A 24,339-nucleotide genomic window follows, 5' to 3' on the forward strand; every position below is an offset into this window, starting at 1 on the left:
ATTCCCATTCTGTCATCATCCTGGTCCTCGTAGCTTGTTTCAACAGATTGACCTACATACCGCTCATGGTAACGTTATCTGATCACGAATGCATTGCCTCGGGGGCCCTACCTACTCGCAACTGCAACCTGGAGTCAAATTTAAACCAGTCCTGGTGAATCCCGCGACTCGTTCGTGTTCTCGGAGTACTCGTGTGGTTCCTCTCAGGTTTGTCGTACTGCAACTCAGTCACGTGGGTTGATGTTCATTTTACCATTCAGGAAACCATGGCAGTACTACTAGGTACTACAGTCTACCAACCACGGGTGTTATTGAGAGTACTCTCAGTCCGGTCTCCACACATGGTTTGGCCCTTGCTAGAATTATTGGAGGGGTTGCTCTTGGAGTTTAGGTTCTTTAGTTCGTCCGCACGTGCAAACCAGAGGCAAACGTCACATTCCCCACTTCTGCATCCGGATCAAATACGAACTGATCTTCAGGTAAGGAACTCAGTGGCATTCACGCTTACCCACTGATCGAAGAGGGTGAACAGAGGGATCATGCCACCACGTCAGACGACGAGGCATTACTCTGTTCCATCTGTGCAAATCTGAATTTTTACCAGATCTTCCTTGAAGGCATCCCGGAGACGGAGGATATCCCGCTCGATTATCTCTCGTCCATCTTAAAAAAATCCTACCAATGCAGTTTCTGCCGCCTCATATCCTTTCATGTTCGGCGAACATGGATGTTGGACAAGTTTCCTCACGTTGATATCTCGGGAATCGAATGTAGGATGTTCACGAAACACTGCGGTTGTCTTCAGTTAGCCACTTATCCCCCATCCAAATTCCGTTGCCACCGCCTCCACATCACGATGGAAGGCATAGAGGACCTTTGGAAGAGATATCCAGCTTTCAGGATAGCAAGTGCGCTTAACATTCACCTTATGCAAGAAGACGCATTCAAGTTTGGAAGACCGGCCGACCTTCATTGTCGCAGGATGAAGAACACTGTGGATATCAAAATGGTGAAGAAATGGATCAAACTGTGCCACAAGAGCCATGGAGATATATGTAAAAGTTTCTTGAGAATAGGCGAACACGACAACAGGAAACTGCCGGGGTTTGTGAGAGTTGTGGACGTAGTATTGATGGCCGTGGTTCCTGCACCTCCTGGTTGTCGTTACGTCGCTCTCAGTTACATATGGGGAGGGATTGGCGCAGAGTATTGGACGACGAAAGATAATATTGCAGAGCGGGGCACGCCTGGCGGGTTAAACACGGCAAAGCTCCCGGATACCATCACTGATTCGATTCTATTCGTTCGACAACTTGGTGAACGTTACATATGGATCGATACTCTATGCATCATTCAAGACAATTCGCAGGACAAGTTTGCTCAGATAAACAATATGGATCTTGTGTACGGCCTGTCTTATCTTACAATAATCGCTGCCGGTGGCACCACGGCTCGAGACCCTCTCCCAGGATGTCGTCCACAAACTAGAACGCAACAGCATATCGAAGTCGTTCAAGGACTTCATCTCTATGCGGCACCTCCAAGACTTAAGGAGGCTCTTACTTTGTCCGCATGGAATACACGTTGTTGGACCTATCAAGAGTGCGCACTTTCCCGCCGAAGGATATACTTCACTGGGCAGCAAGTCTACTTTGAGTGCCAGTTTGATGTCTTATGTGAAGACGTCATCGCTGAAAGCAAGTGTGACTCCACCAGTTTTCTCAAGCTTTCACGGGCAGAATATTTCCCTCAGTCATTAGACCCTTTCACGAGTTACTTGGCGGCCGTTAGACAGTGTACACGGCGCAACCTCACTGTGGAATCAGACATCGTCGATGCTCTCACGGGAGTGACAAATGCTTTGGCAAAAGCCTTTGGGCTCGGTGACCCAGACAGAGCCTTTCGCTATGGAATGATGTTGACGGACCTGCATCACTCGCTTCTCTGGCAACACCATCCACACACACCTCGTACTCGTCGTTCGCTCCCTGATGGATGCAGTTTACCCTGGCCCTCCTGGTCGTGGGCTACGTGGCATGGTGCCGTTAACTACGTGTCGGAGCATCGGTATTTGGTGACCCATCCTGAGGATGCTTGGCTCGTGAACGAATTTGAATTTGCCAAGCCTTCGGTGGTAGAAATGTTTGTCGATCCATGGTACATCGTGGACCATGGTGGCATTATAGTGCAGCTTGATGTACGCAGGGATTCCCGGCGGGTTGTTTTGATTCGCGAGACAGAAAGAAAGGTGTCCACATATTCTTCCCCGCGAGGGATTATAGACCCAACGGAGATGACCCCAGACAGTCATCGAGCGCTCAACCCAGGCACCCTCATTTTCCGCACGACTTCTAGCCACTTTGCCATTGCACGGCGACGTGGTGAAGAATCGAACGCATCTATTCACCATGGTCTGTTCAACATTCTCTCCGGTTCCTCCCCTCCCATTTGGGTCGGCACTGCTGTCCTACCATTGGACGCTGCCCTGCCGACTTCCCTCGAATTCATCGTCCTTTCCCGTACCAGTTTGAACGACGGGTACGACATAGAGAGGTTTGAGTATTACAACGAATGCTTGCTATATGTGATGGCGGTTAGTCAGAATGGGGGTTTGATGGAACGTGTTGGGTTGGGCATCATTCACGAAGCAGCCTGGATTGCTTCAGGAATGGAGGAGAAGGTGGTGTTTCTTCGATAATGTTTGGCGGTGATAGTATACCTCAGCTGTTTGAATCAACAATTCCACATTCAGTTTCTCGGGAGGGCCTGTTGACTCTACTGTATAGTCACGACCTTAGCCTGAAGGGTATGTGTGACTGACAGGATGCAGGGAACTGAACTGCAGGGTCCATGCCGTCTCACGATGCAGGCACAACAATGTCATGGACGGCCGTCATCACGGTCCGAGTCGATAATGCCGTCGCTTCTCTTCCAACGTGCCTTATCATTCATGTCAGTCACCATCTTCACCTTGCTTACAAGCTAAGAGATCTGAAAGATTTGAGGGATTTGCGAGATGTTGACTAGTCCCAAGTATTCGTCAAGCTTTCCAAATATGATTCGTGACATCTATTGTACATTTGTGCGCTGTAGATCTTAGACTGGACGTACGTCGGTGGCTTTTCTGCGCCGTAATTTTGCAAACGAACCTTGGGCTTAATCCAGGATGTGTATTACCCTCCGCCGAAAACGCGTAGCAGCGAAAGCGACGTCACGATACTTAATAGGTCCACAATCGCTGTCGATATTCTAGCCGACTGCCACGATTCGCGTCTGACCAAAAATGCAGAACCTATGATTGCAGCCCAAGAATCATGAATGCCTCTCCTAAAGAAAATTAAATGCAAGTCCTAATGGGGGTATAGGTAAAAGCCATATGCTCAATAAAACTAACACAAATCAACAAATCATCACGATCAAGGTCGTGGACGAGGGGTAAACTTCATGAGGCATCCGTCTTTAGGGAACAAAGTTGCAATGATCCTGCAGAACTTGTTAGTGTGATCAACGCGCGCGTGCGCCATGATACTCACTGGACTCGATCGCTTTCGGGTGTGATATGGTGCTCCCAGTCCATCAACACGCTCGCGGTGGCAAGAACCAGTCCGATGTTCATCGTCGCGTACTCTATACCGACGCATTTGTGAGGACCGCTACCAAAGACCAAGTAATTCCTCGGGTTCGTGTTGGCAGAACTGTTGGGATCGAGCCAACGGTCAGGGATGAGCTCGTCGTGATCGGGGAAAACAGAGGGGTCGTGCAGGGAGTTGTAGAATGAGGGTATCACCATGCTATTTGCGGGAACAGTATAATCATTAGAGATAGGGAAAGCCTTTGTCGTCCTGTAGGGAACCTAAGCGAGGGTATTTCAGTGCAACACCATCGAATTCACACGAAGTACAAACCATGGTTACGGGAGGCTTGACACGCATGCTTTCCTTGACAAACGCCTTCAAGTATGGCATTTGGTCGAGCATTTCAAGGGTGATCGGTTTTTTCGACATCTCCAGCGCGAACACGGTACTGTTCTTCCCTGATTTTGGCCAAAATGTCGGGATGGTCTGCCAAGTGCTGGAAGCCGTAAATCAACCCACTACTCATAGCATCCTGCGACGCAAACAAGAACGAGAACACAACCATAGCCATCTCGCGGTCGGTGAAATCCTTACGGCCCTTGTATCCTGGGGCCTCCAATTCCTTGACCCATTCTTCAAGCATGCATTCAGGTTCGCAGCCATCAGCGATGGCGGTTTTGGCCTTGGATGCAGCAAGCTCCAGCCACTTGATGGCGACCTTGCGGGCTTGTATAGCTCTGTATACTTTTGTACCAGGGATAGCCAAAGGGAAGTTGACGAGTTCGAGGGCTTGCGTGATGTCCCAGTATTTCTCGCTGATCTCAATAGCGCCATGCTCGGGGATGTGATTGCCGCAGAAAACACGAAGGGAAGTGATCATGTTGAGGTTGCGTGCGGTCATCATAATTGCCTGTGGTGAAGGATCTTTCTGCGCGTCTGCAAGCCATTGGCTGAAGTGTTGGCGAGCAATCGCATCCTGGATACCAATGTAGATACTGAGGTACGAAATTAGGGGGGAAAAGTATGATGGGAATTATTGAAAGTACTGACCTGAGAGCTTTACGGGTAAATAAAGTGTTCAGAATTTTGCGATACTCAACGTGAGATTTCCCTGTTAGGAATACCCAATTGTCGGGCATGAGAATTTGCTTTGCTGAGTGGACAAGGCAAGGCTCAGCGTGAGTCGGAGAATTTAGGATTTTCCGCGAATACTCGTTAGATGAAGCCATGACAATGAAACTGAGAACACGTTCAGAGTAGCAGCCAATCGTAACCAAAGTCAGACCTACATGTTAAACACGCTTATAGCACTCAACGCGCCAGAGTTCCACTGTCTCATGTAGCCCTCCATGGTTGGTTTCACGGAGTCTGCAAACTTTCCAATGATTGGAATTGTCCATGAGTCGCCAGGTAAGTGCTTTTTCTTGGATCTGTAAACAGACTGTTCAAGCACGAGAAGAGCACCGACGATGGCAACGGTTGTATACAACCAGGTTGCAGACTTTGAATTAGAAATAATAAAAGATGGAATGGGAATATCAACGAATGAGTTTGAAGTGGAAGATGCTGTAGGCGGTACCGCGGGGGAAGTGAATTGGCGGATAAATGATGCCATGGTCCAATCAATGAAGAGGGTGACTAGACCGTTCGTAATCTTTGACTGTAGAAGGAATAAGCGTAACAAGCAGTTTAACTCAAGGGCTTTAAGGGAAAAACAAAACTTGCATGATTTTGATTGGCTGGAATCCAAAATCAGTCGATTGCAACCCTGGGAATGCATTAATGAGCGTTAGCCGGCATACCGACGGTCAATTATGTAACTAGGAAGACTGGAAGTGAGAATGTGCGTGATATCATGAGGATATGATCTAGCATCTCCATGGCATACCATTTGAGCCAGGATGTATTCACCAGGTCAGTCTCGCCTGGCTGTCACATAACCTGGGCATGATGAATTCAAAGGAGTGTGTTTTTCGGAAGATGTCGGTAGGAGAGGTGAGTTTTCTGCTTGCCACAGTTAATGTGGCTACTATACTTAAGCTTTATTCCCCGACAGGCTGGGCTAGCCAAGTGGAGCTGAGAGCGCGTATCCTCTCCATATTGAGACACAACACGAGCCTGAGGTCTGGACTCTATGATGACTACGTCATGCTCCTTAAATCAATGCGAACGACATCTCGGAATTATCTGCGCGACACACTGCTTCGCTTTGCTCTTAGAAGGCCCATCTATAAAGGTCTGTCCAAGGGAATCACTACCACACGCAAACACAGCAAAGTTTGAACAACGAAAATGCATAACACCGCGTCAAACGGTAAAGACAGTTTTTCTGAATTGCTGCATCCTTCAGGGAGCTGCAAAGGTAGTGTTTCCCCTAGCCAAACCATATACTAGAAAGAAGGGAGTCGTTCCTTGCTGCCATGGCAAGCAAGGTTTGTGCTGACGAAGTCCTTGCTTCCCGGATTTCCGAGGATTTCCACGTTCTACTTCTTAAAGTACTTTTGTTGATAATTACTTCAGTAGGAACAACAATTCAAGCCGCCTATTTCGGCGAGAATGCGCTGGATGGTGGTATATCAGTCTGAACGATGCCAGCGTTACAGTACGTCAACCAAATCCACCTCTCACTGACACCCATCCTCGAATATGACCTTAGTCTCGAATGATCCCAGTTTGTGGCCGTACGTCTATGCATCTCATTTTGTCAGCTATATTATAGGTACGTGAACTCACTCGAATAATGATGTCATCTAAGCTTGATTGCGGCCCCATTTCGCAGTTGCCTCTGCTGTCGCTGTGATATACGATTTTGGTGAGCAAGATAGTATCGAAGAACTACTTCCGTCATCTTATAGTATTTCCAGCCTTGTCATTTGGACAGGAGGTAAGTTGATACCATTACAAGAGCAACATCTTCACTCAGAATCGTTTCACAGGTTGATTTGATCTGGGTGAGCAAAGTCCCACATCAAAAGAATAACATCATAATACAATTGATTCGGGGCAGAGCCAACGTTGGTCAATCGTGACTTTCCTATATCTCAGTGTAAGTAGCTCGTTATCAGTACGTTTTGCAAGTTGTGCTAAGTTCAAAACATTCTGCTAGGTGCGCTACGTTGGGATACCATACTCTGTGTATGTATGCAAGTCTACTAGTTGGCGCTATGCTCATAAACCATCTCGCAATCAGCGTTAACATACTGTGTATGGCCCATCATGTGTACCTTTTCATGTCTTCTGACCAGCGGCACGCAGCAACTCTTCCGACATTCCTCGTGACAGATGCAGTGAGTATTCTGGACCGATGCATGATATTCCCTTTCAATTAACTGCGCTCCAATGTAGGGGTGAGTGAGATTCTTGACCAGCTTGTCGTTTTATTATATGACTGCAAACAGCTGTGAGTTTGTTTAGGATGTTTGGTCTGCCAAGGTTAATCAATAACTGGGTGTCTCAGGCACCATCATGTTTTCGGTATTAGATTGGTCGAGTTTTGTTTTAAATGCCATGCTGGGCGGTGAGCTCGATACCTCGGTGATATCGACTTGACTGAAGCATTATGGAAGTCATAATGATCACTCGGTTACATGCCATGTACCAGCAATCCAAGAGGGTGCTGATCTTCCTCATTGTTATCTTCTCGGCCGTCACAATCGCCTGCGCAGTAATGATCGGAATATTGGATAAACATACTTCAGGAAGTAAGCTTCAACTGTGGTCGAAAGACTTAAGGCACGAAGCTCATCAAGCGGATTTCAGAGGAGCTCATTTTATCTGGCAGCTACCAGTGCGATTTTGACTTTCAGGGAAATACTCAACTTCTGATCCCCAAGACTTGGATACTCGGTACTGTATGGGAGGTCATCGCACTGTGTCTTGCAGCCTGGGTTGCTGTAAAGCACTTCAGTCAACAACCATCGACAGGATCAATCATGGGGGATTGTTTCGCGGTGTTAATGAAAACTCACATGCTTTATTTCACATGGTGAGCTCATGATTTGAATTTGGTCATCATAAGTTTTGGGCTGAAATTCTGCGTGCGTTAGCTTTGTCGCCAGTACCTGCTTTCACCTCGGTTATTTCTCTCCAAAACTTGAGGTAAGACGTTGACATCTGTATATGGCCCCTGTTCATTATTTTCATAGAACTCGTTGTCTGTGGGAAGTCAGGTTTATTCTGGCATTCTTATATTTTTTGGGCTCGTGCAACTGTTTGTGCTGGGACCACGCCTTATCCTCAGTGTCAGAGAGCTTAATGCTAAAATTTTGGACGATTACGATGAAGGGGGGACGAGTCCTACTATTGATTTTCAGATGCATGTACGTACGTCAACTGGTGGTGATGTGTAGGACGGGAGTGTGTATGAGGCTAGGAGAATGGTGGGCACCAAGCCTTTGATTTGTCGCCTTATATCTACCAAACGATCCTGATGACAAAACAACAGAAAAGGGGACGCTATAGCTACCTGAGACGCGCATTCGGTGTACTCTTCCAGAAGTTCTAGATCCTCGTGTTCGGCCCAAGTAGAACATCCTCCGTTCCACCCCATTCCAACACCCTGATCAAAGTCACATCACCAGCTCTTACAGGATCAATTCCAACTACACCCACCCGCCATGCAACGTCTTTCTCTGCTTGCATTCGTGCATTAGCCCAATTTGCTAGGTGCTTCTTACAGATACCTTTGAAACGCGAGTCACGACGTCAGGCTGCGGAGAAATGCTTAAAGAAGCGGCGCGTTCGAATGCCGCTTGAGGGACAAATCGGAGGGCAATGTATTTTCCATCTTGATAGGTGTGGACATTCCATTCTAAACGCTGTCCATGGTCTTCTGTGGTAACGGTGGGATAGACGACAGAGAGGCTCCATTCAGGAACGAGGGTGAGCTTAAAGGAAACATCGATATCGGAGAGCGAGTATAGATAAATGACTGGCTTTCGTTGCCGAGACACATAAACTTTAGAATTGATGGAGTCACCATCCTCGATGTTGTACGATCCGATACTCTTCGCATGTATTATTATCTCACCCAAATCTGCCCTGACAGGAGTAGGACAATGTCCCAATATATATCTGACAAGCATCAGCAACAAGTTTGTCCACCCGCACTTCCCTCGAGATTTCAGCAGTGTGAATCTCGCCAGATGGGAAAAAAAACATTGATTGTGACTTTCTCATCATCCCTGCTATGTGGCATCAACTTCAGTACTGAAAACACTTGTAGAATATTTGGGGCTGCGTACGAGCCAGCTTGCCCTGTTCGATAACCTGACTTAGTGCGCCGATTGATTGTCAGGCAATGGGACGTCGACGGGCAATGTCATTTCCTCACGTTGAGCACCTCAACGACGTTAAGCAAGTGAATGACATCGTCCCATATTTCAGCGCTCAGCTGTGATGTCCGCATAGTAGCCACCACTAACATCGAGTCGATTGGTCTGCAACGTGACCACATCTCTTGGAATGCTTGGGAAATGTTGGCAGGCGGAGTCAAGCATGAGCTTAAAATATCTGAGCCATCAAATATTTATGTAAATACTTGTCCCGCTCACATTATACGGCCTTTGCCGTTTAACTATGACCCGCTTTTGACCATGTTTGAGAACAAGAAGTTGCGGGTTTCGTTCCGTTTCAGTCATGGTCTTCCCCCGAAATGGTATGTCTCTGGGAATAGACATTGAGGTACGATGTTTAAAGCTTTCAAGTTAAGTACAAGGAGAGGATTGGAGTCTATAAGCTACTAGGGGTCGTTGGACCTCCTATGATTGTTTGTTGCGACCAAATCAACAGGGATAAATATAAATCTTATTCACTGGTACACTTTCAAATCTTCATGCACATGGCTGACGCGTGGAATTCTGATATCTGGCTCGGACGTTTCTTGCAATAACATATTTTCCCCGGAACTTGACAGTCGTGACGCTGTCAAACATGAACGTGCGTTCCGATCTGCAGGGACCCAGTTGCCTTCGCGCATCGCATTACATTTTTCGGTCACAATCGGAGTTCTTCCATTTGTTCAATGAACCCACAACCGGGAAGATACAGAAATAATTACTCACATATCTTCGAGCGTACGCTCTGAAAATAACCGTTAAATACAAGAAAAAATCATCGCGAACCTGGTGCCTTGAAACCCTTCAACCACTCCATAACGAAAACAATCATCTGCTCATGAATCTTTCTAATTTCCTCAGGCTCGTCGCTGATATTCTTCAATCCGTACTCATCATAATGATGAACAGCGTCTACATCGACCGCCATCAGATGTACATACATATAGCAGTCAAGCTGTCGATACGTACTTGGAATGATCTTAAAAGGTTGAAGGATCGTATCTTCGCGGTCAGCTGCGTAATCGCTGTGGGGCGTACAAGGTCTCCAAGGGTCGACTTGACACGGGGATTAGCACGTTGCGCCCAAGTAAACACCGCGATAGAGAAAACTCACCCTCGCCATCGATGATCGCTAGCCTGTCAGCAGCAATCGCGAAATCACCCAATGCGTTCACAGCAGTGATATTGGGCATGGGCGGTACAATAAAGTACTTCCCAGCTGGATAAGCCTAGCCAAAGTCCGTATGAGTCCCGCTGCTGCGCGAACCGACTCCGACGCACCTGTCTGCAAATCTTCGACGAGTACTCCAGTGTTAACAACTTGGAGACGATTCGTGGGTGGGCTGGGTCGGGGGGCGAGGTCTACAATGAAAGTATGCATTCATGGACTGCTCGAGGAAAGCGCGTGTTTGACAACCCACCGAGAAGTAGCCCCACTCTGTGCAAACCTGGAATAGCCACAACCGCCATTCCTGGTCTAAACCAGTGGCAAGAAAATTGCTATCGTTGTAGGTGCCAAAACACTGTTTGTTTTCTTTCGTTAGAAAACATTCGACACACGACGATGGGGCTTACATCCTCCACAGACGTGTCGCATTGCGAGACATAATTCTATTGGTGCTCAGAAATCACGCCCTACCAGTCAGATTCGATGGACCTTACCTCTTTGATGTATTGAGCGTAGTTCAGGATGGAGAAGTCGAGCTTGATGCCACCAGGAAGATGAACGAGGCGATCTTCATGGCCGACGGGTAGCGACAAAATGCTACCATTTCCAAGGATAGGCTTATCCAAGAAAGCACAGAACTCGTCGAATTTGGTGCTCCCTACAGCAGGGTCCCAGACTTTAGCTTGCCAATAACCAAGAGGAGCCTAGTTTTTGCACCGTCAACACACGCGGATGATTCGCAATGGGTTAGAGACATACCTCCAAAACGGAAACGAAATCATCGTCATGCGCGAGATCTTCAAGACCAAACAATGACTTGACAAATCGCTTTGCATAGGGCACGCCCAGGAGGGCATCGATTGCTAGGGTGGCGTGCTCGAGTTGCCTAGCGCATGTAGGGTCTGCAGCGTTTCGAATGATCTCGTGATATTCCCAATTTGATAGCGTGGCGTGCGTCACGCCTGTTGGCGAGTCAATTCACAGATGGACTTGGTCACGGTGTATCGTTCTTATGACTTACCGCTGGAAGCAATTGCACCGTAGACGAGATCGGGGTATAGAACTTTCATATGAGCTGCTCGAGCGCCGGCATAGGAACCCTGTTAGTGCTGGTAAGGAACACTGTCTTATTCAGCAATTATAATGCCTTACACCATAGTATATCCATGGAGTGTTCGGAGCTGTCAGATCCTCATCAATGCCAGTAAACGTCACGTTCGCCATGAACCGAGCCGAGTCAGCGGCAGCTTGATCATTGTTCAACCATCTACGCTCCATCAATTCTCAGATACGTGTGATACGGGCATGCAGGTAATTCACCTCAGGTTGTCAGTGGAGAAGTCTGAGACAGGTATAGACTTTCCTGCGCAATCATGAATAGGTCAAATGCGAGTAAAGTTCTTTCAAGATCCTCGCGAACTCACCATAATAACGGTGCTCAAGCACGATCCCGACTCCTCCTGTCGCCCTGGCCAATATCTCGACGATACCAGTATCCAAGAAGGGAATACGGTCCTCGCCACTCGTCTCACCGCCATCCAAAACAATCACTGGGCCGCCAGAACCTGGGGTATAATGACGGGTATTGATCCAGTACCGCTGCTTGAACGTGTCTGACGAGTCTGCGAAATGATCTATAGGCTGCGTGAACCATTGGTCCGGGAACTCGCTGGGTTCGTCGGTGTCCGCCTTAAACACGATGTTGCTGCTGTCTTGGACGACTAGAGCCGGTCTTTGGCTGATATGCCTATCTTTTTCTCTTTTTTGGTTGGCGAGCCTCCAGAAGTTGACTCCTTGAGCACCATGAGCGCGAATGTAATCTGCTCCGCTTGGAGATGCTGCATTAGCCGCTGTGAGCAAGAGAATTGAGGAAAATAGAGCAATGGCCAGCCTCATTGTGGCCCTTGGCTTCGATTCTTTGGAACAAAACTTGCTTGGCAATGTGTCAGTTACCAGCAAGCTATAGCTAGAGTCGACGACTACTGTAGGACTGAGTTGTGAGTAAATTCGGTTCCACGTTCCACATGATGCTTTGGTACGAAGTATCTTAGCGGACGGGCCGCCGCGGGCGCGGGCCCCCGACTCAGACTATATCTCTGGGATCGACAGTATCAACATCATTGCAAACGACTGGCGAAAACTACCACTGGCACCGTCGACGGGGGCAAACAGACTCGTCAAAGCCATACATGAAATTTCAAGGATAACAGTCTGCAGGTCTCAAATTCAATTACCAATAGAGACCTGGGCCACGTAGCCCGTAACAAAGTCGCCACCGCGTCACCTATGCATCACTGATTATCGATCATCATCACTGCATCGCAGAATCGTTTGACTCGGGGATACATATATACCCGCGCAGCCTATCTGGCAGTTGCGTACCAGATCCAGAAGGTCGGCTTTATTGTCTCGTCACAAAGGCTAGTTCCAAAAGATCTAATACGTACATGCATGTCATTACTCCAACAATTTATCAGCAACGCCCCTGCCACGGCGCTTGGCAATTGCGGTCCTGCGACCTCGAAGCGACGCTGGGAGAGCGTAGGTGTGCACATTGGGCTATAGAAGTACGTCACCGTGATGGTGTACCACGGCCCACGGGTACACTGCCTTAATATAGGATATCGCGTTGCATGTTTCCCTTGATGTGAACTTGAAATTAAGTAGATGAGATAACGGTCGAGCGGGAATGATATCATATGAACTTTGTATCACCGCAATACGAAGAACCCAGGTGGAATTCTTTCGTTCGTGATATAGAACTTAGTGATTGGCCCAAAAAATCGTGTTGTCAACGCTTGGAAAGATACAGAGAACGACCGACTGTGTGCCAGTGCATAAAATTTGAGAAAAGATTTGGATCGACATCGGACCGCAAGTGAGACGTGCGTTCTTTAGGATCAGTTCACCTACACAGACATTCAGTTGACTCACGAACGACACGGCAGAATCGATTATGCACGTGTACATATTTACACGGCGGTCCCTAGAGGTTCCCGCAAGGCTGCCAGGGAGGCAAAATGCCAAGAAACAGGTGATGTTCCAACACGATGTGGAGTGAGATGTAGTGCGGGTGTGCCGCAAATTTCCAAAAGTGGTTGCAATGAGGTATGGATATATGAAGCAATGAGGGAACCTCAAAAATTCTGTCGGACCGGCCTATCCGTCGACGTCGCATCTATCCGTCCACTGTCAGTATCCCTGGCCTAATGTTAGAGATCATGTCCACGTTTACCTCGTTGCAATTGGCAACAGGCCTCAAGCTTCAAGCTTCAGGGACATATCATTCGTGAGGTTGTGCTGCCCAGTGACGCACCCAAAGTTGGCCCAAATCCTGAAAAAAATATAGATTTTGGAGGAATTCCGAGGCGTTCCGAATAGCCAAATTAGAGTCGCACGGTACGGACAGAACCAACGGGAGGAACGGAGCGGACGGTCATTTCCAATTTTCCGGCACGTATATACGAAGCAAAGAATTTTAATATTTTTCAATATATTGCAATAATACGGGTATAGCGTGCCGTACTCATTGCAAGACTGTTGCAATGCTATTGCAGTGACTTTTCTGTGGCGATTCAAGGATTACTTTATTATTTAACCAATTTTTGCCTGGCATTGAAATCCAGATTAGGAATTTCCGACGTGACAAAACGTTGATCATTGATCATGAAATTTATTCTCATGAGTTGAAAATTAAAACAAGGATTGGTAATGGACATCCGACGGCGCACATGCAACGTCATGGGTCTAGACTGTGTTCTGGCCCTTATGACATCAGGCCCCGTGACGAAGGATAAGCTTGAAGATTTCTCGAGTCCGAGAACCAAAAATTCAAGGTAAGAACGTTAACGTAAACGTTAACCTCACAGTCACTGAGGCCAGGTGCCTTTGTCACTGTTGCCTGCGATGAGCAACAACGATTTCTTTACGAGCGTACCCTTCTCTGGTCAACAGGGAAGAACACACTCAACAGATCAAGAGAATGTCGTTTCATTCGCTCATGCTATCGCAGCACGCTTCGGATCCGCTGATCTTCTCACCGCACGTATCCTCCCCGACGAACAACCACCTTCACAAAATATTATTTTGCCACCTAAACCAGTTCTTCCACCCCCCTCAAAACCCGTATCTTCATCCTCGTCGTCATCCACCTTCGTACCAGTTAACCCTTCCGACCTCGCAGCTTACCTCGCAGACCCCTCCATTCTCATCCTCGATATCCGTCCACATGCCGCCCATACCGCCGCCCGTATTCACCGAGCCCTCTCCCTTAGCATACCAAGTACTCTCATCAAGCGTCCTCTCTTTGGTCTCTCCAAACTCGTTCAGATGCTTCCTTCCTCATCTGCACGTGCAAGATTTGCAGCATGGCCAACCGTAAACCATATATTGGTATATGACGCTGACTCTGCTCTCGTTCCAGATACCAGTAACATTGCTGGTCTGCTGAGAAAATTCCGCGCAGAGGGTTTCACAGGCGAACTCGCCTGGGTAAAAGGCGGGTTTCAAGCTGTGTGGCGAGATGCACGCCACTGCGCCACAACCGACCACCCTAGTCCAGACGAGGATGATCCAGAAGGCAGTGCCTCCTCTGGAGCACTGCGTCCAAAGCATCTCCCCAAAGCCGCCTTTTCGCTTTCAACGACAACGGCTGCAAATGCAGCTTCGGGTACACCAGCAGTCGCAAATGCTGCCAACCCTTTCTTCGATACCATCCGCCAGAACTTGGAACTCAGCCAGGGAATCACGGAACGTATCCCACTCCGTCTTCCCAGGCGCGTACGGAGACGCATCAAAGACCTCCCATTTCGTTGGCTTCAAGACATCGCTGGTCGTTCTGCCCTTCGTCCCTCTCACTCTTCATTCCCAGGGGAAACGAGTGTAGAGAGCGGCAGCGAGAGCTCTGATGATCCACATGAATCTGATCCAGACTCAAATGACCCTGACGTGGAGGAAGGCGCTGAAACTCTTGCCATGCAGTTTTACCGCATAGAATTGGCAGAGCAAAGGCGTCTGAGAAGCGTCATGGAGCATCATGCAAGGGAAAGCGAGGTCAGCGCGTATACTGCTGCTGGTCAAGCCTACACCTTGGGTGAAGGTGGGCAGGGTATCATTGGTGCTGGTGCACGTTCACCAGGCTTAAAGACCCTTCCTTCTACTCCCGTTCAAGGCGCATTTCCATTTAGTATTACGGCAGGCGTCGAGAAGGGAGCCAAGAACAGGTGCGTCTTTTTATCCTTATCGTCGTGTTTGTTCCGATGTCATCGCGTTTTCTTCATCGTTGTGTACATCCCGACATTTTGGCTCCTCATTGCGTCATCGGTGTACACCCGACCAATGCCGAGCTCCACCCACATCATCACTTGATGAGTCTTCAAAATTATTTCGTGCGCCAAAGCCATTCCGCCAAGCTCCTGCTTGTTTTGGGATCTGACGATCTTGGATGGGTTGTCTTGATAGTGATGGTGGTTTTGCGCGTGTCATCGTAGTTATTGTGCATTTTCTTGTATTAAAAACTTACCTACATCAACACGACCTCTTTTCTCCGCATATCCTATCAAAACCCAAACCCAAACTCATTCTGTTTCTTCAGATACAACCATATATGGCCCTTCGAGCATGCTCGTGTCCGTCTTCATGATGGCCGTCACCAAGGGTCACATGCAGGGCATGGCTCCAAGCGAGACAAGGACGACAAGAAAAAAGTCGCTTCCGTCTGTGCAGCTGCTGGGACGACCGGCTCCGAATCAACCACCACATTTGCATCTTCGTCAGAATCCCAATTAGCCTCACTTTCAGCTGCCCCGTCGCCAAACGCACCGGAAGATGATCGGAATATGTTGATGAGCGTCGATAGTAATACTATCTGTATGCCGTCATTGTCGGGTATGCCGCCTCCGTCTTCTGTGCTGATGTCACCGTTCTATTCGGAATCCGCTTTCCACACACCACTCTCCATGCCCATGACACCCTTCGGCCCTCCCTCGTCTGCTTTGACGCGCGGGGGCGTGGCTATGATACCCTTCAATCTATTTCCACGCAGTAGTGGTGGCGGAAGCGACGCCTACTTCCCAACCTTTCCCCCTTCAGAAACTTCGCAGATCCCTCCGATTCCAGAAGATGGCCCAATGCCATCCCCGTCCCGGCTGGACACGCGCACGCTACATCGATCGGGAGGTTTCCTGTCACCGTCTATATTGGGTACTCGGCCAAGATCACCTCAGAATACAGGGCCCAAAACTGTCTCACCATTGGTCATGCCCTCTTACACACCCCTTGGGTCTCAGCGGGAGATGTTCAACTTGACATTACCCCGCGGACCTATTAGCCAAGGACCGATTTCAGTCACGGGCGCGAGTTTGCCACAATTCAACGTGACGGTGGTTCCTCCGACAGATAGACCACGCGATCCCTCACCCGCAGATGATTATGTGAACGCGTCGTATGTGCAGCCCTTGGGCACACGTAAACGCTACATCGCTACGCAAGGCCCGTTACCTGCGACATTTATTGATTTTTGGACGTGAGTTCTGTTTGCTATCAACTTTCTTTATCTTCGTGAACGCTGACAAAACGTTAGTCTCGTGTGGGAGCAGAATGTTCATGTTATCGTCATGCTCACGCGCGAGATTGAGAATGCGATGGTTAAATGTGGGACGTATTGGGTAGAGTCATCCTATGGACCTCTTCAATTGCAGCTCCTCAACACCTCCCCGCCCATCTCACCTTCTACTTCCTGTAATACCTCCGCTGATATTGGGTTCTTCATGTCCCCGCGTGATAAGGGCTCGAAGCAGCCAAGTATGATCGTGAGGACTTTTGCGCTCAGCCATCGCGGTTACCCAGGCGTTCCACCTAGAAAAGTGACGCATCTGCAATATCTGGATTGGCCCGACATGAATGTACCTGATGATCCTCGTGGCGTACTAAAGCTCGTGAAGTGCGTCGAGCGCGCTGTCCAAGAAAGCACTCCAGGTCCATCCCCCTCTGGCTCTCATTCAAACTCCGGCTCCTGTTCTGGCTCCCTTTCAGCATCCTCTGGGTCCCCAGGGAAGCGAGGAGAGGACTTCTTCTCGTCCCCGCCGCTTGGAGATGCAAGCGCTAGAAGGAAACTTGGACGCAAGGGGTGGCGGCATCCTGAACTAGACCCGAAGACGGGCATTGCTGCGTTTGCGCTTGGGTGCTCTCCGCCTGTGCTATTGCATTGCTCGGCGGGTGTGGGCAGGACAGGCGGGTTTATTGCTGTGGATGCTGCGTTAGATGCGATTAGGAGGGAATTGAAGCAGAGGAGGGAAAGTAGGGCTCGGGCTCAGGCTCGTGCGCGCGTTGCTGTTGTCGCTGGTAGGCAGGAGAGCGAGAGCGTGGTTGCGGAGAGCGGAAGTGGGACGGAGAGCGGTGGGATGGATGTGGATGTGAACCAGGTGAAAGAGAAGGAGAAGCCAAAGGAGAATATCGTTGGGACTGTCCCTCTAGTCATTGGCGACCGCAAGAAGGCTCGCCGTCATCATCCACAGAAAGGTGCAGCCAAAGAAGGCGAGACAAGCTCTTCAGAGTCGCTTGTCGTGCACGTACCCTTCGCAGAAGAGACAGCAGATCTGGATACGAGGTGGCAGAACACAAGCTCGTCGACGAGGGAGTGGGCTGAGCAGGTATTGGACCAGACGCACCCTGGCGAGGAAGAACAGGAGACAAAGTTGCCTCCACCTTTGCCCCTCTCGATGTCTTTGAGCTTACCCACCCCTAGTCGCCAAGGCTCGCCCGGGAGCATGTCAAGTAGTGGTGGACCATCTGCATTGAACTCTGCAGATGATTCCGTGGGGAGTAATAGCGGCAGCGGTATTGGTGTCGACGTTAAGGCAGGGAGCGGGCGGTCCGGCTCTGGCTCTGGCTCTGGAAGGAGTGGTGCTAGCAGCGTCTCGGGAAGTGGTAGCGGTGGGGCCTTCCCACCCTCCTCTTCTGTCTCCATCTCCATCTCTCACTCCGCTTCTCAATCCAATTCATGTCCTGACTCGATCTCCACCTCCAACTCTGGCTCTGGGACGAACACATCCAACTCTGGCTTTTGGGGTAGCACCGGCGCGGACTCAGGGTTAGTGGGCTTCATGCGCGCTCGTCTGAGAGACAGCTCAGTGACCTCGCTTTCGAATACGGGTTCTGATTCTTCGAACGAAAAACTTTCAAGGTCAGTGTGCCAGCCTTCGGCAGACACCGATAAGGAAGATGCGATGGACGTTGATAGGCCTCCGCGTTCTTCATCTGCACCGCTGCAGCCAGCCAAGAGTGGTGTCACTGTTTCGAACGAGTCCAACGCCTCCCACGCCAACAATTCCAATCTGCATCCCCGGGCACGACAGATCGTCGGTTCGTCTGCTATGGCGAGTTTCTCCACACCCGCACTTCCCACGACGAGTGAAACCGGTCGCGATTTATTTTTCGAGGGTGAATACCCTGTTTCGCGCACGAACTCGGCCCCTAGCTCGGACGAACTGTTGAGCCCCCCGAGAAGTTTGGAATGTGGGGGGAACGCGGATGTGGAAGCTACCAGTGGGAAGAGCAGCCTTTTGTCGTCGGATGAGTCGGAGGACATGGTGGCGTCGGGGAAGGCGAAGAGTGGGTTAAAGGCGGTCGAAACGACCTCTGCGATTAGTGCTGCACCAAACCGGGGAGCGATGATCAAGCCCACCAGTATGCCTAAGCAACATATGCCCACCAACATAACCAAACCCTCTGCAGCACAAGTTGCTGTTGTGCCGTCGTCAATACCACCCGCGCCTCAGTTCGTTGAGGAGAAGAATCTTGATGCCGAGCAGGTATCATCTGAGCTGGACCAACGTACGGCGGGTCACGCTGTGATCGACTATAAGCTTCCACGACAGCTGCATCAGGACCTGTCACCCGCACCATTAATGGCCCATACCAACCCCATCTGGACGATCGTGCAAGATATGCGTGAGCAAAGGATGAGTCTTTGCCAGAGCTTGCGACAGTATGTGTTCGTGCACGCGGCGGTCATCGAGGGCGCCCTTATGATGGTGGACGAGGAGAGAGAGTTGTGGGGGGAATGCACTGGAAGCGAGGGGAGTCCAGAATCGGTGAGAGTGTCGAATATCAACGAGGGGGAGGATATCCGCAAGACGTCCTCCAAGAACCCCGATATCATGGAGATCCCTAGCATAAGATGGAGTAAAGGTTCCCGGGATCGGACGTGCTCGTTCCCCGCGGCGAGCATGCGGAGCTCCGCCAGCGGCAGCCAGATGCATCATACGTCCTCGTCGCCGTCGAAGTGGAAACGTGCCCCCAGTCCTACTGAACTACTTAGGGAAGACAAATCCGGTATCGTATCTTTCGCGAAGCGCCCCAGTATCAAACGCAGGACGCTTAGCGACGAAAAAGTCCTTGCCGTTTTCGAGTTAGCTGCTGGTGCCCCACAAGTTTTGCCAGGTGGAACTGATGGGGTGTCGAAAGCTGAAAGTGGGAACACGACTTGTCTGGGTATGGGACCTATGGCACCAGAGTGGACTGGACCATCTGTCACTGCAAATTAGTGATTGAGCAACTTTCGCTTGCCGAGAGACACTAGAAGTAAGTCCGCATGCTGGTTTTCCCGTGGTCTGTTCATGAATAGATTCTTCAGCTTCCCGATTTTGATGCGATCTATGACTCCTATCTGCGCCTACCCACTAACCATCGTGCTGCACCCATCCCATGTCTATGATGCCTATCTCTAACGTCATCTACAGCGAGCTAGCTTGAATCTGCATCAAATCTCTTGATGCGGAAAGGATACGAACGGGGAAAAATATTACTCACAGCAACGCTACCCAACATGTGATCCCCCAGGCAGACGTCCTGTCCCTGTGTTCTTTTTCTTTTTGTAGTTATAAATTAATGCGACCCCACTTTCATCACATAGATGTACATCACTCACCGTCGTGTACCGCTAACATCTATCTAAATATTCACCTCCTGTATCCATGCCCCACCAGTCTTCCATGTAATCGTTGTGTTTAGACGTGCTAGTTTGTGTGCAAGTACTGAGAATTCCCGATAAAACCTCACTTGAGCTTATGTACTGACGTGATAAGCGAGCTCCACTCTTTGTTCCACGACACCTGCCTTGTTTATTCAGTTGTGGAGCAGGGTGGAGCTTAACAGCACTGCAAGTGTGATTTCGAAAACGAGGTTCTACACCTGAATTTGGATCGTCGTGGGTATTGAGCAGTATCACGACTGCTGGAACTACTCAAAAGCAGTGACGGCCATCAACGAGCTCTGATCTAAGAAGGAAGTTATACCGATCCCCCTCCCTAAGAATTTTAATTGCGGAAGTAAATAGACAGGAATATTGATGGCGTGGTGAGAGCGCGTCAACTTTGATGCATAAGCGCCTAGACGTAGTATTACGCAGAATCATCGCAAGTGGAAAATCATATCTTGCTAGGACTACAATACAGGTGCATCAAGGAGCCATCGAAGAAACGGGGTGCATTTTGTAGTGGAGTACATGAACAAGCAGGAACAATACAACCGAATTCGAACCTACTATCAGACGAGGGGAGTTCCAAATTTACTGGGAAGAAACCCGACCTTCTGGCTCGTACTCCTGACCGGGACACAAGGGATCCCGAGTAATACGAGAAGGGTTTAGCGGACGCCGTGTAGCAGGTTCGCCGATTCAAAATTTCAGAGGGTCACTCAAGCTTTTTTTTCAATTCAATTGTTCGGAGAGTTATACTCTATGGAGGACAATACTATCTAGTCTAGGGGGCCCCCAGCGCGTCACTCAAGCTTGCGCAATTTCGCCCTGGACTAATAATGTAGCTCGGGAACAAAACCTTACCTTTACTCGTCACGGTATAATCACCGTAGGTTTTTTTTATGACTGTCAGCCTGCTCGACGTATTGATATTACTGCTGAGAATGCAGGCTATAGACCGCAAAAATACACTACGGATCTATTCCGCTTTTCCGCAATTTTTGTTTGTAACAGGGAAAATCGCAAGGAAGGGAAAATCAAGTGGTCTGGGTTCAAAAGACCGTCGAGTGGCAATAAGTCATTGTAGTTGGAATCTCGATACCTGAAGCTTTATAAAATGACTTCTGGATCTTGTGCACTATTTGATAGTAATGATTGAGCTTGCAGAAGTGGGTATTGGAACGTTGCCGTGGCATTCCCTGAAGGGGTCCACTATGAAGGATTGGAGGTTTACCAGCTGGATCACCTGCTACTTGAATGATAGTAACGAATTTACAAGGCACCAATCACCATTCTCTATCTTTCACCCGTCACCCTTTCGCTACCGGTTGGAATGGATAATGTACCTGCCCAGCCAGTGATGATAGGCTCCTTCCGGTTTCGTGGTGGTATCAGTCTTGTCAACGGGGTAAGAGATTATCAGTTTATTCTGCATTACGACGGTGCTCAGCGTCAACGATACCGGCAGAAGGGAAAGGTATCGGAAGGGAAGAAGGTGCCAGAAGTGGGGAAGGCATTAGCAGCTTGAGACAATCAGTCACCAAGAGAAGTATGAATACTTACGTTTGTTTCGAACCTGCATGTCAGGCCCGATGATCGAGATTCGAGAACGGCCTCGAGTGTGAGATGATTTTGTGTTACATTTGAATCAATAATCCAATACTGAACGAAAACGAAAATGCGAACATATGCCTCCCGTGCCAATAGCATCCTACCATACGTCGTAGCTTGGAATAATTTGATATATTTTGATAGGACGTTGTAAAAGCCTCCACGAGTGTTATCCGGGACCCTGGTATGAGGGAATTAAGCATTAAGCAGGAAATTAAAATTTAAAGTATGAGTCTGACTATCATACGCCCAAACTTCAATGCATAAAAATTCCCGTTAGCTAACAGGTTCTGACCGGTTGTGAACATGTTGGCCATCAGGACAACCATCACAAGATTGCCCGCATCCGCAGTCGTCGGATGGACAACCACACCGTCCCCCACAACACTCAAGCTTCGGCACGGTCACTAGTCCGAATGCTGCACCTCGCACCTCGTATTCTTTAACTGACTTTGTAAAAAGGTCCACAGGATAGATTGTAATGTCTGTTGGATCGAACTCAACCCCAACTTTACGATTCACTGGAGGAATGGGTAGGGACGCAGCCCGCGCGAAAAATTGGTCGATCATGCTGTTTCCGCTAGCACCTTGCCCTAGAGCTGGAAGCTCAACGCCTGCAGAGTGGTCGACGCAGTGGTTACACCCTTCAGCACAATCTTTGTGCTCCTTCAAAGCATGAACAGGCCCACGATGCTTCACGCAGCCTGGACAAGCGCACTGAAGTCCGCAGGTGCACCCAGACCCAGCGATTGAGTTGAAAGCGCTGAATGGAGGGATTGTAGGGAACTCTGGTACTGTCATTGAAGATGAAGGTGGCGTTGACATGAGAGTGTCAATATAGACGGGGGGGAGATCAAATCGGACTGAGGGAACAACTGCTGTTTGGGCGTCTTTGATACAGCACGACTTCGAAGATACAGAAGATTTCTCGGAGCATTGGGTCGTTGGACACGAAACGACATCCTCACGGATCAGTGCAGCTGCTTTGGCGAGCATGGCTAGACCGTTTGGAGATGATTCAGTTGCAGGTGCTGGGGAACTCCTAAGAGGCATAGATCGACAGCTGCCCAGGCACTGCCAAACATTCTTACAGTGGCAAGGGTTCAGCAGTGAATCAACTAGAACCCTGTAAGTCATTGTGTGCGAGCAAGTTTGTGCATGTTTATCATTACCTGTCTGTCTTCTATTTGTAAGCTGCGAGGAAGACGAGGTTGACAAGGCATCTGATATTCCATTAGGCAGTGTAGGTACCGTCGGCATGAATCGTTTCGCTGCGAGACTCTGGTTTAGAAATGATTGTATTAGTACACATGTGTGACTTACGTTTCCTGTCTGGGCGAGCTGCTGGTATGGGAATTTTGTCGACTACCTCCCTCGGGTTACAAGTACACTTTGAGTGGAATCGCTTTGAGTTTCGCAGTTCGCGGCATGTTTTACACTGCGATACCGGGCGACCTTTCTTCTTTACTTCGAACAGCGGTCGTTCAGAGTGATGACAAGAAGAGGATCGATGTCCTTTAATGCACGATTCGCTGTGATGTCAAAGTCAACACCAGCACGGAGGTACAGACAAGAGAGATGTGGGTACCAGGCAAACTTCTTGTCATTGATGTGGACCTACATCATGAGTTGTGAGTCAGTTGAAAGGCTTTCAAATATCATGATAGGGTATTCACCATAGCGGTAAATACGAATCTTTGCGGCTAGGACAACCCTTTCCATACAGCTGAGAGTGGGCCGTCACTTGGCACGGTGTGAGGATATATGTGCGATAAAATTAGATACTAGAAACATGGACAACTTTTTCAAGGCGAAAATACCCTAAAAGAGGCTAAAGTATCAAGAATAAGTCTCTCAATTTTGACCTATTTTAGCATCTTTATGGTCAAAATTCGACCATGCCAGTGAGAGGACCATCATGGTCAAACTGTTATTACGTAATTTTGCCGACGTGCCTTGAGAATTGGGAATCCTCTGTACGCTAAACTTGGCTGAAGCGTTGAGCAGTTTTTGCTTCATACATCCGACTGGTTCACTTCATCCATCTTATTTCTTCGCAAATTGATCATGTGCATATAAGGCATCGCCTGGAACCACTGTCGAGTTTCTGACAGCTCATGATGGCGTCACGCTGTCCGATTCATAGCGTTGCGGCGTTCGGAATTTCACATCATGCTCCATCAAATTGTAATCTGTGCGGTCAATGGCTATTCGTATCCACTCATCGAGTGACTACTACCAGGCTCCCGCTGGCTCCCGTCCAGCCTGAAATTGATCAAGTCGAGGCCCTCTTCGATTTCCTTTGAAGATTTCGTGGCCAGCCGCTAGCCTGAACTCTCCCAAACTTGACATGAGCGCGCTTACTGTGGCACTCGTGACACGAGCACTCCAGGGGCACCATTCATGCGAGTGGGCGATAATCACGGGCCTTTGCGTTATCGGTCACACCATGGTTTCTATAAAAAGGGTTATTTGCTCAATTTACCCCGGTGAGGATTCGCATCGTGTTTGATGTTTCTCCTGAACACACTTGAGGCTATCTTGGCGAGGCAATAGACTCAATTCGACTTCGTATTGTTGACAAGGCGACTGCACCAACCAGCAGAAAGCTATGCATGCCGTTGAGTAATAGTTTCGCAAGGCTGGTGAGATATGCTAGTGAGCCAGGCGGCT

At 49.0% G+C, this 24,339-nt stretch overlaps 6 protein-coding genes across 6 annotated transcripts; 2 read left to right on the plus strand and 4 right to left on the minus strand.

Annotated features, from left to right (window-relative positions):
- Positions 1-2,757, plus strand: DFJ58DRAFT_167476 (heterokaryon incompatibility protein-domain-containing protein). The gene is made up of 3 exons (XM_041378992.1): positions 1-207; positions 261-479; positions 533-2,757. The coding sequence occupies exons 2-3, from the start codon at positions 267-269 to the stop codon at positions 2,696-2,698; spliced, it is 2,379 nt and encodes a 792-aa protein (XP_041247479.1). The 5' UTR covers positions 1-207; positions 261-266; the 3' UTR covers positions 2,699-2,757.
- Positions 2,758-3,416: 659 nt separating this feature from the next.
- DFJ58DRAFT_714755 (cytochrome P450) lies at positions 3,417-5,190 on the minus strand (the record flags this gene model as incomplete). The annotated part of the gene is made up of 6 exons (XM_041384055.1): positions 3,417-3,483; positions 3,534-3,853; positions 3,906-3,950; positions 4,003-4,570; positions 4,626-4,814; positions 4,865-5,190. The coding sequence occupies 6 exons, from the start codon at positions 5,188-5,190 to the stop codon at positions 3,417-3,419; spliced, it is 1,515 nt and encodes a 504-aa protein (XP_041247480.1).
- A 2,914-nt stretch (positions 5,191-8,104) lies between these two features.
- DFJ58DRAFT_167686 (uncharacterized protein) lies at positions 8,105-8,768 on the minus strand. The gene has a single exon (XM_041378994.1). It carries the CDS (start codon positions 8,657-8,659, stop codon positions 8,237-8,239), a length of 423 nt encoding a protein of 140 aa, XP_041247481.1. The 5' UTR covers positions 8,660-8,768; the 3' UTR covers positions 8,105-8,236.
- A 793-nt stretch (positions 8,769-9,561) lies between these two features.
- Positions 9,562-12,104, minus strand: DFJ58DRAFT_771505 (peptidase S28). The gene is made up of 12 exons (XM_041389152.1): positions 11,504-12,104; positions 11,400-11,442; positions 11,232-11,346; positions 11,101-11,179; positions 10,839-11,041; positions 10,574-10,783; positions 10,487-10,522; positions 10,333-10,434; positions 10,193-10,273; positions 10,026-10,140; positions 9,881-9,967; positions 9,562-9,823 (listed from the first exon to the last, which is right to left on the minus strand). The coding sequence occupies exons 1-12, from the start codon at positions 11,973-11,975 to the stop codon at positions 9,687-9,689; spliced, it is 1,680 nt and encodes a 559-aa protein (XP_041247482.1). The 5' UTR covers positions 11,976-12,104; the 3' UTR covers positions 9,562-9,686.
- A 1,881-nt stretch (positions 12,105-13,985) lies between these two features.
- Positions 13,986-19,624, plus strand: DFJ58DRAFT_655346 (uncharacterized protein; the record flags this gene model as incomplete). The annotated part of the gene is made up of 10 exons (XM_041381847.1): positions 13,986-15,131; positions 15,225-15,301; positions 15,673-15,725; positions 16,476-16,602; positions 16,660-17,054; positions 17,172-17,404; positions 17,471-17,772; positions 17,908-18,370; positions 18,887-19,179; positions 19,315-19,624. 10 exons carry the CDS (start codon positions 13,986-13,988, stop codon positions 19,622-19,624), a joined length of 3,399 nt encoding a protein of 1,132 aa, XP_041247483.1.
- Positions 19,625-21,717: 2,093 nt separating this feature from the next.
- DFJ58DRAFT_167889 (copper fist DNA binding domain-containing protein) lies at positions 21,718-23,425 on the minus strand. Its single transcript, XM_041378996.1, has 6 exons — positions 23,343-23,425; positions 23,255-23,283; positions 22,990-23,198; positions 22,839-22,937; positions 21,906-22,784; positions 21,718-21,847 (listed from the first exon to the last, which is right to left on the minus strand). Exons 1-5 carry the CDS (start codon positions 23,343-23,345, stop codon positions 21,943-21,945), a joined length of 1,182 nt encoding a protein of 393 aa, XP_041247484.1. The 5' UTR covers positions 23,346-23,425; the 3' UTR covers positions 21,718-21,847; positions 21,906-21,942.
- Between the last annotated feature and the right edge of the window lie 914 nt (positions 23,426-24,339).

Source organism: Suillus subalutaceus (genome assembly GCF_016647625.1).
Source record: "Suillus subalutaceus strain FC151 chromosome Unknown DFJ58scaffold_19, whole genome shotgun sequence".
Classification (NCBI taxonomy): domain Eukaryota; kingdom Fungi; phylum Basidiomycota; class Agaricomycetes; order Boletales; family Suillaceae; genus Suillus; species Suillus subalutaceus.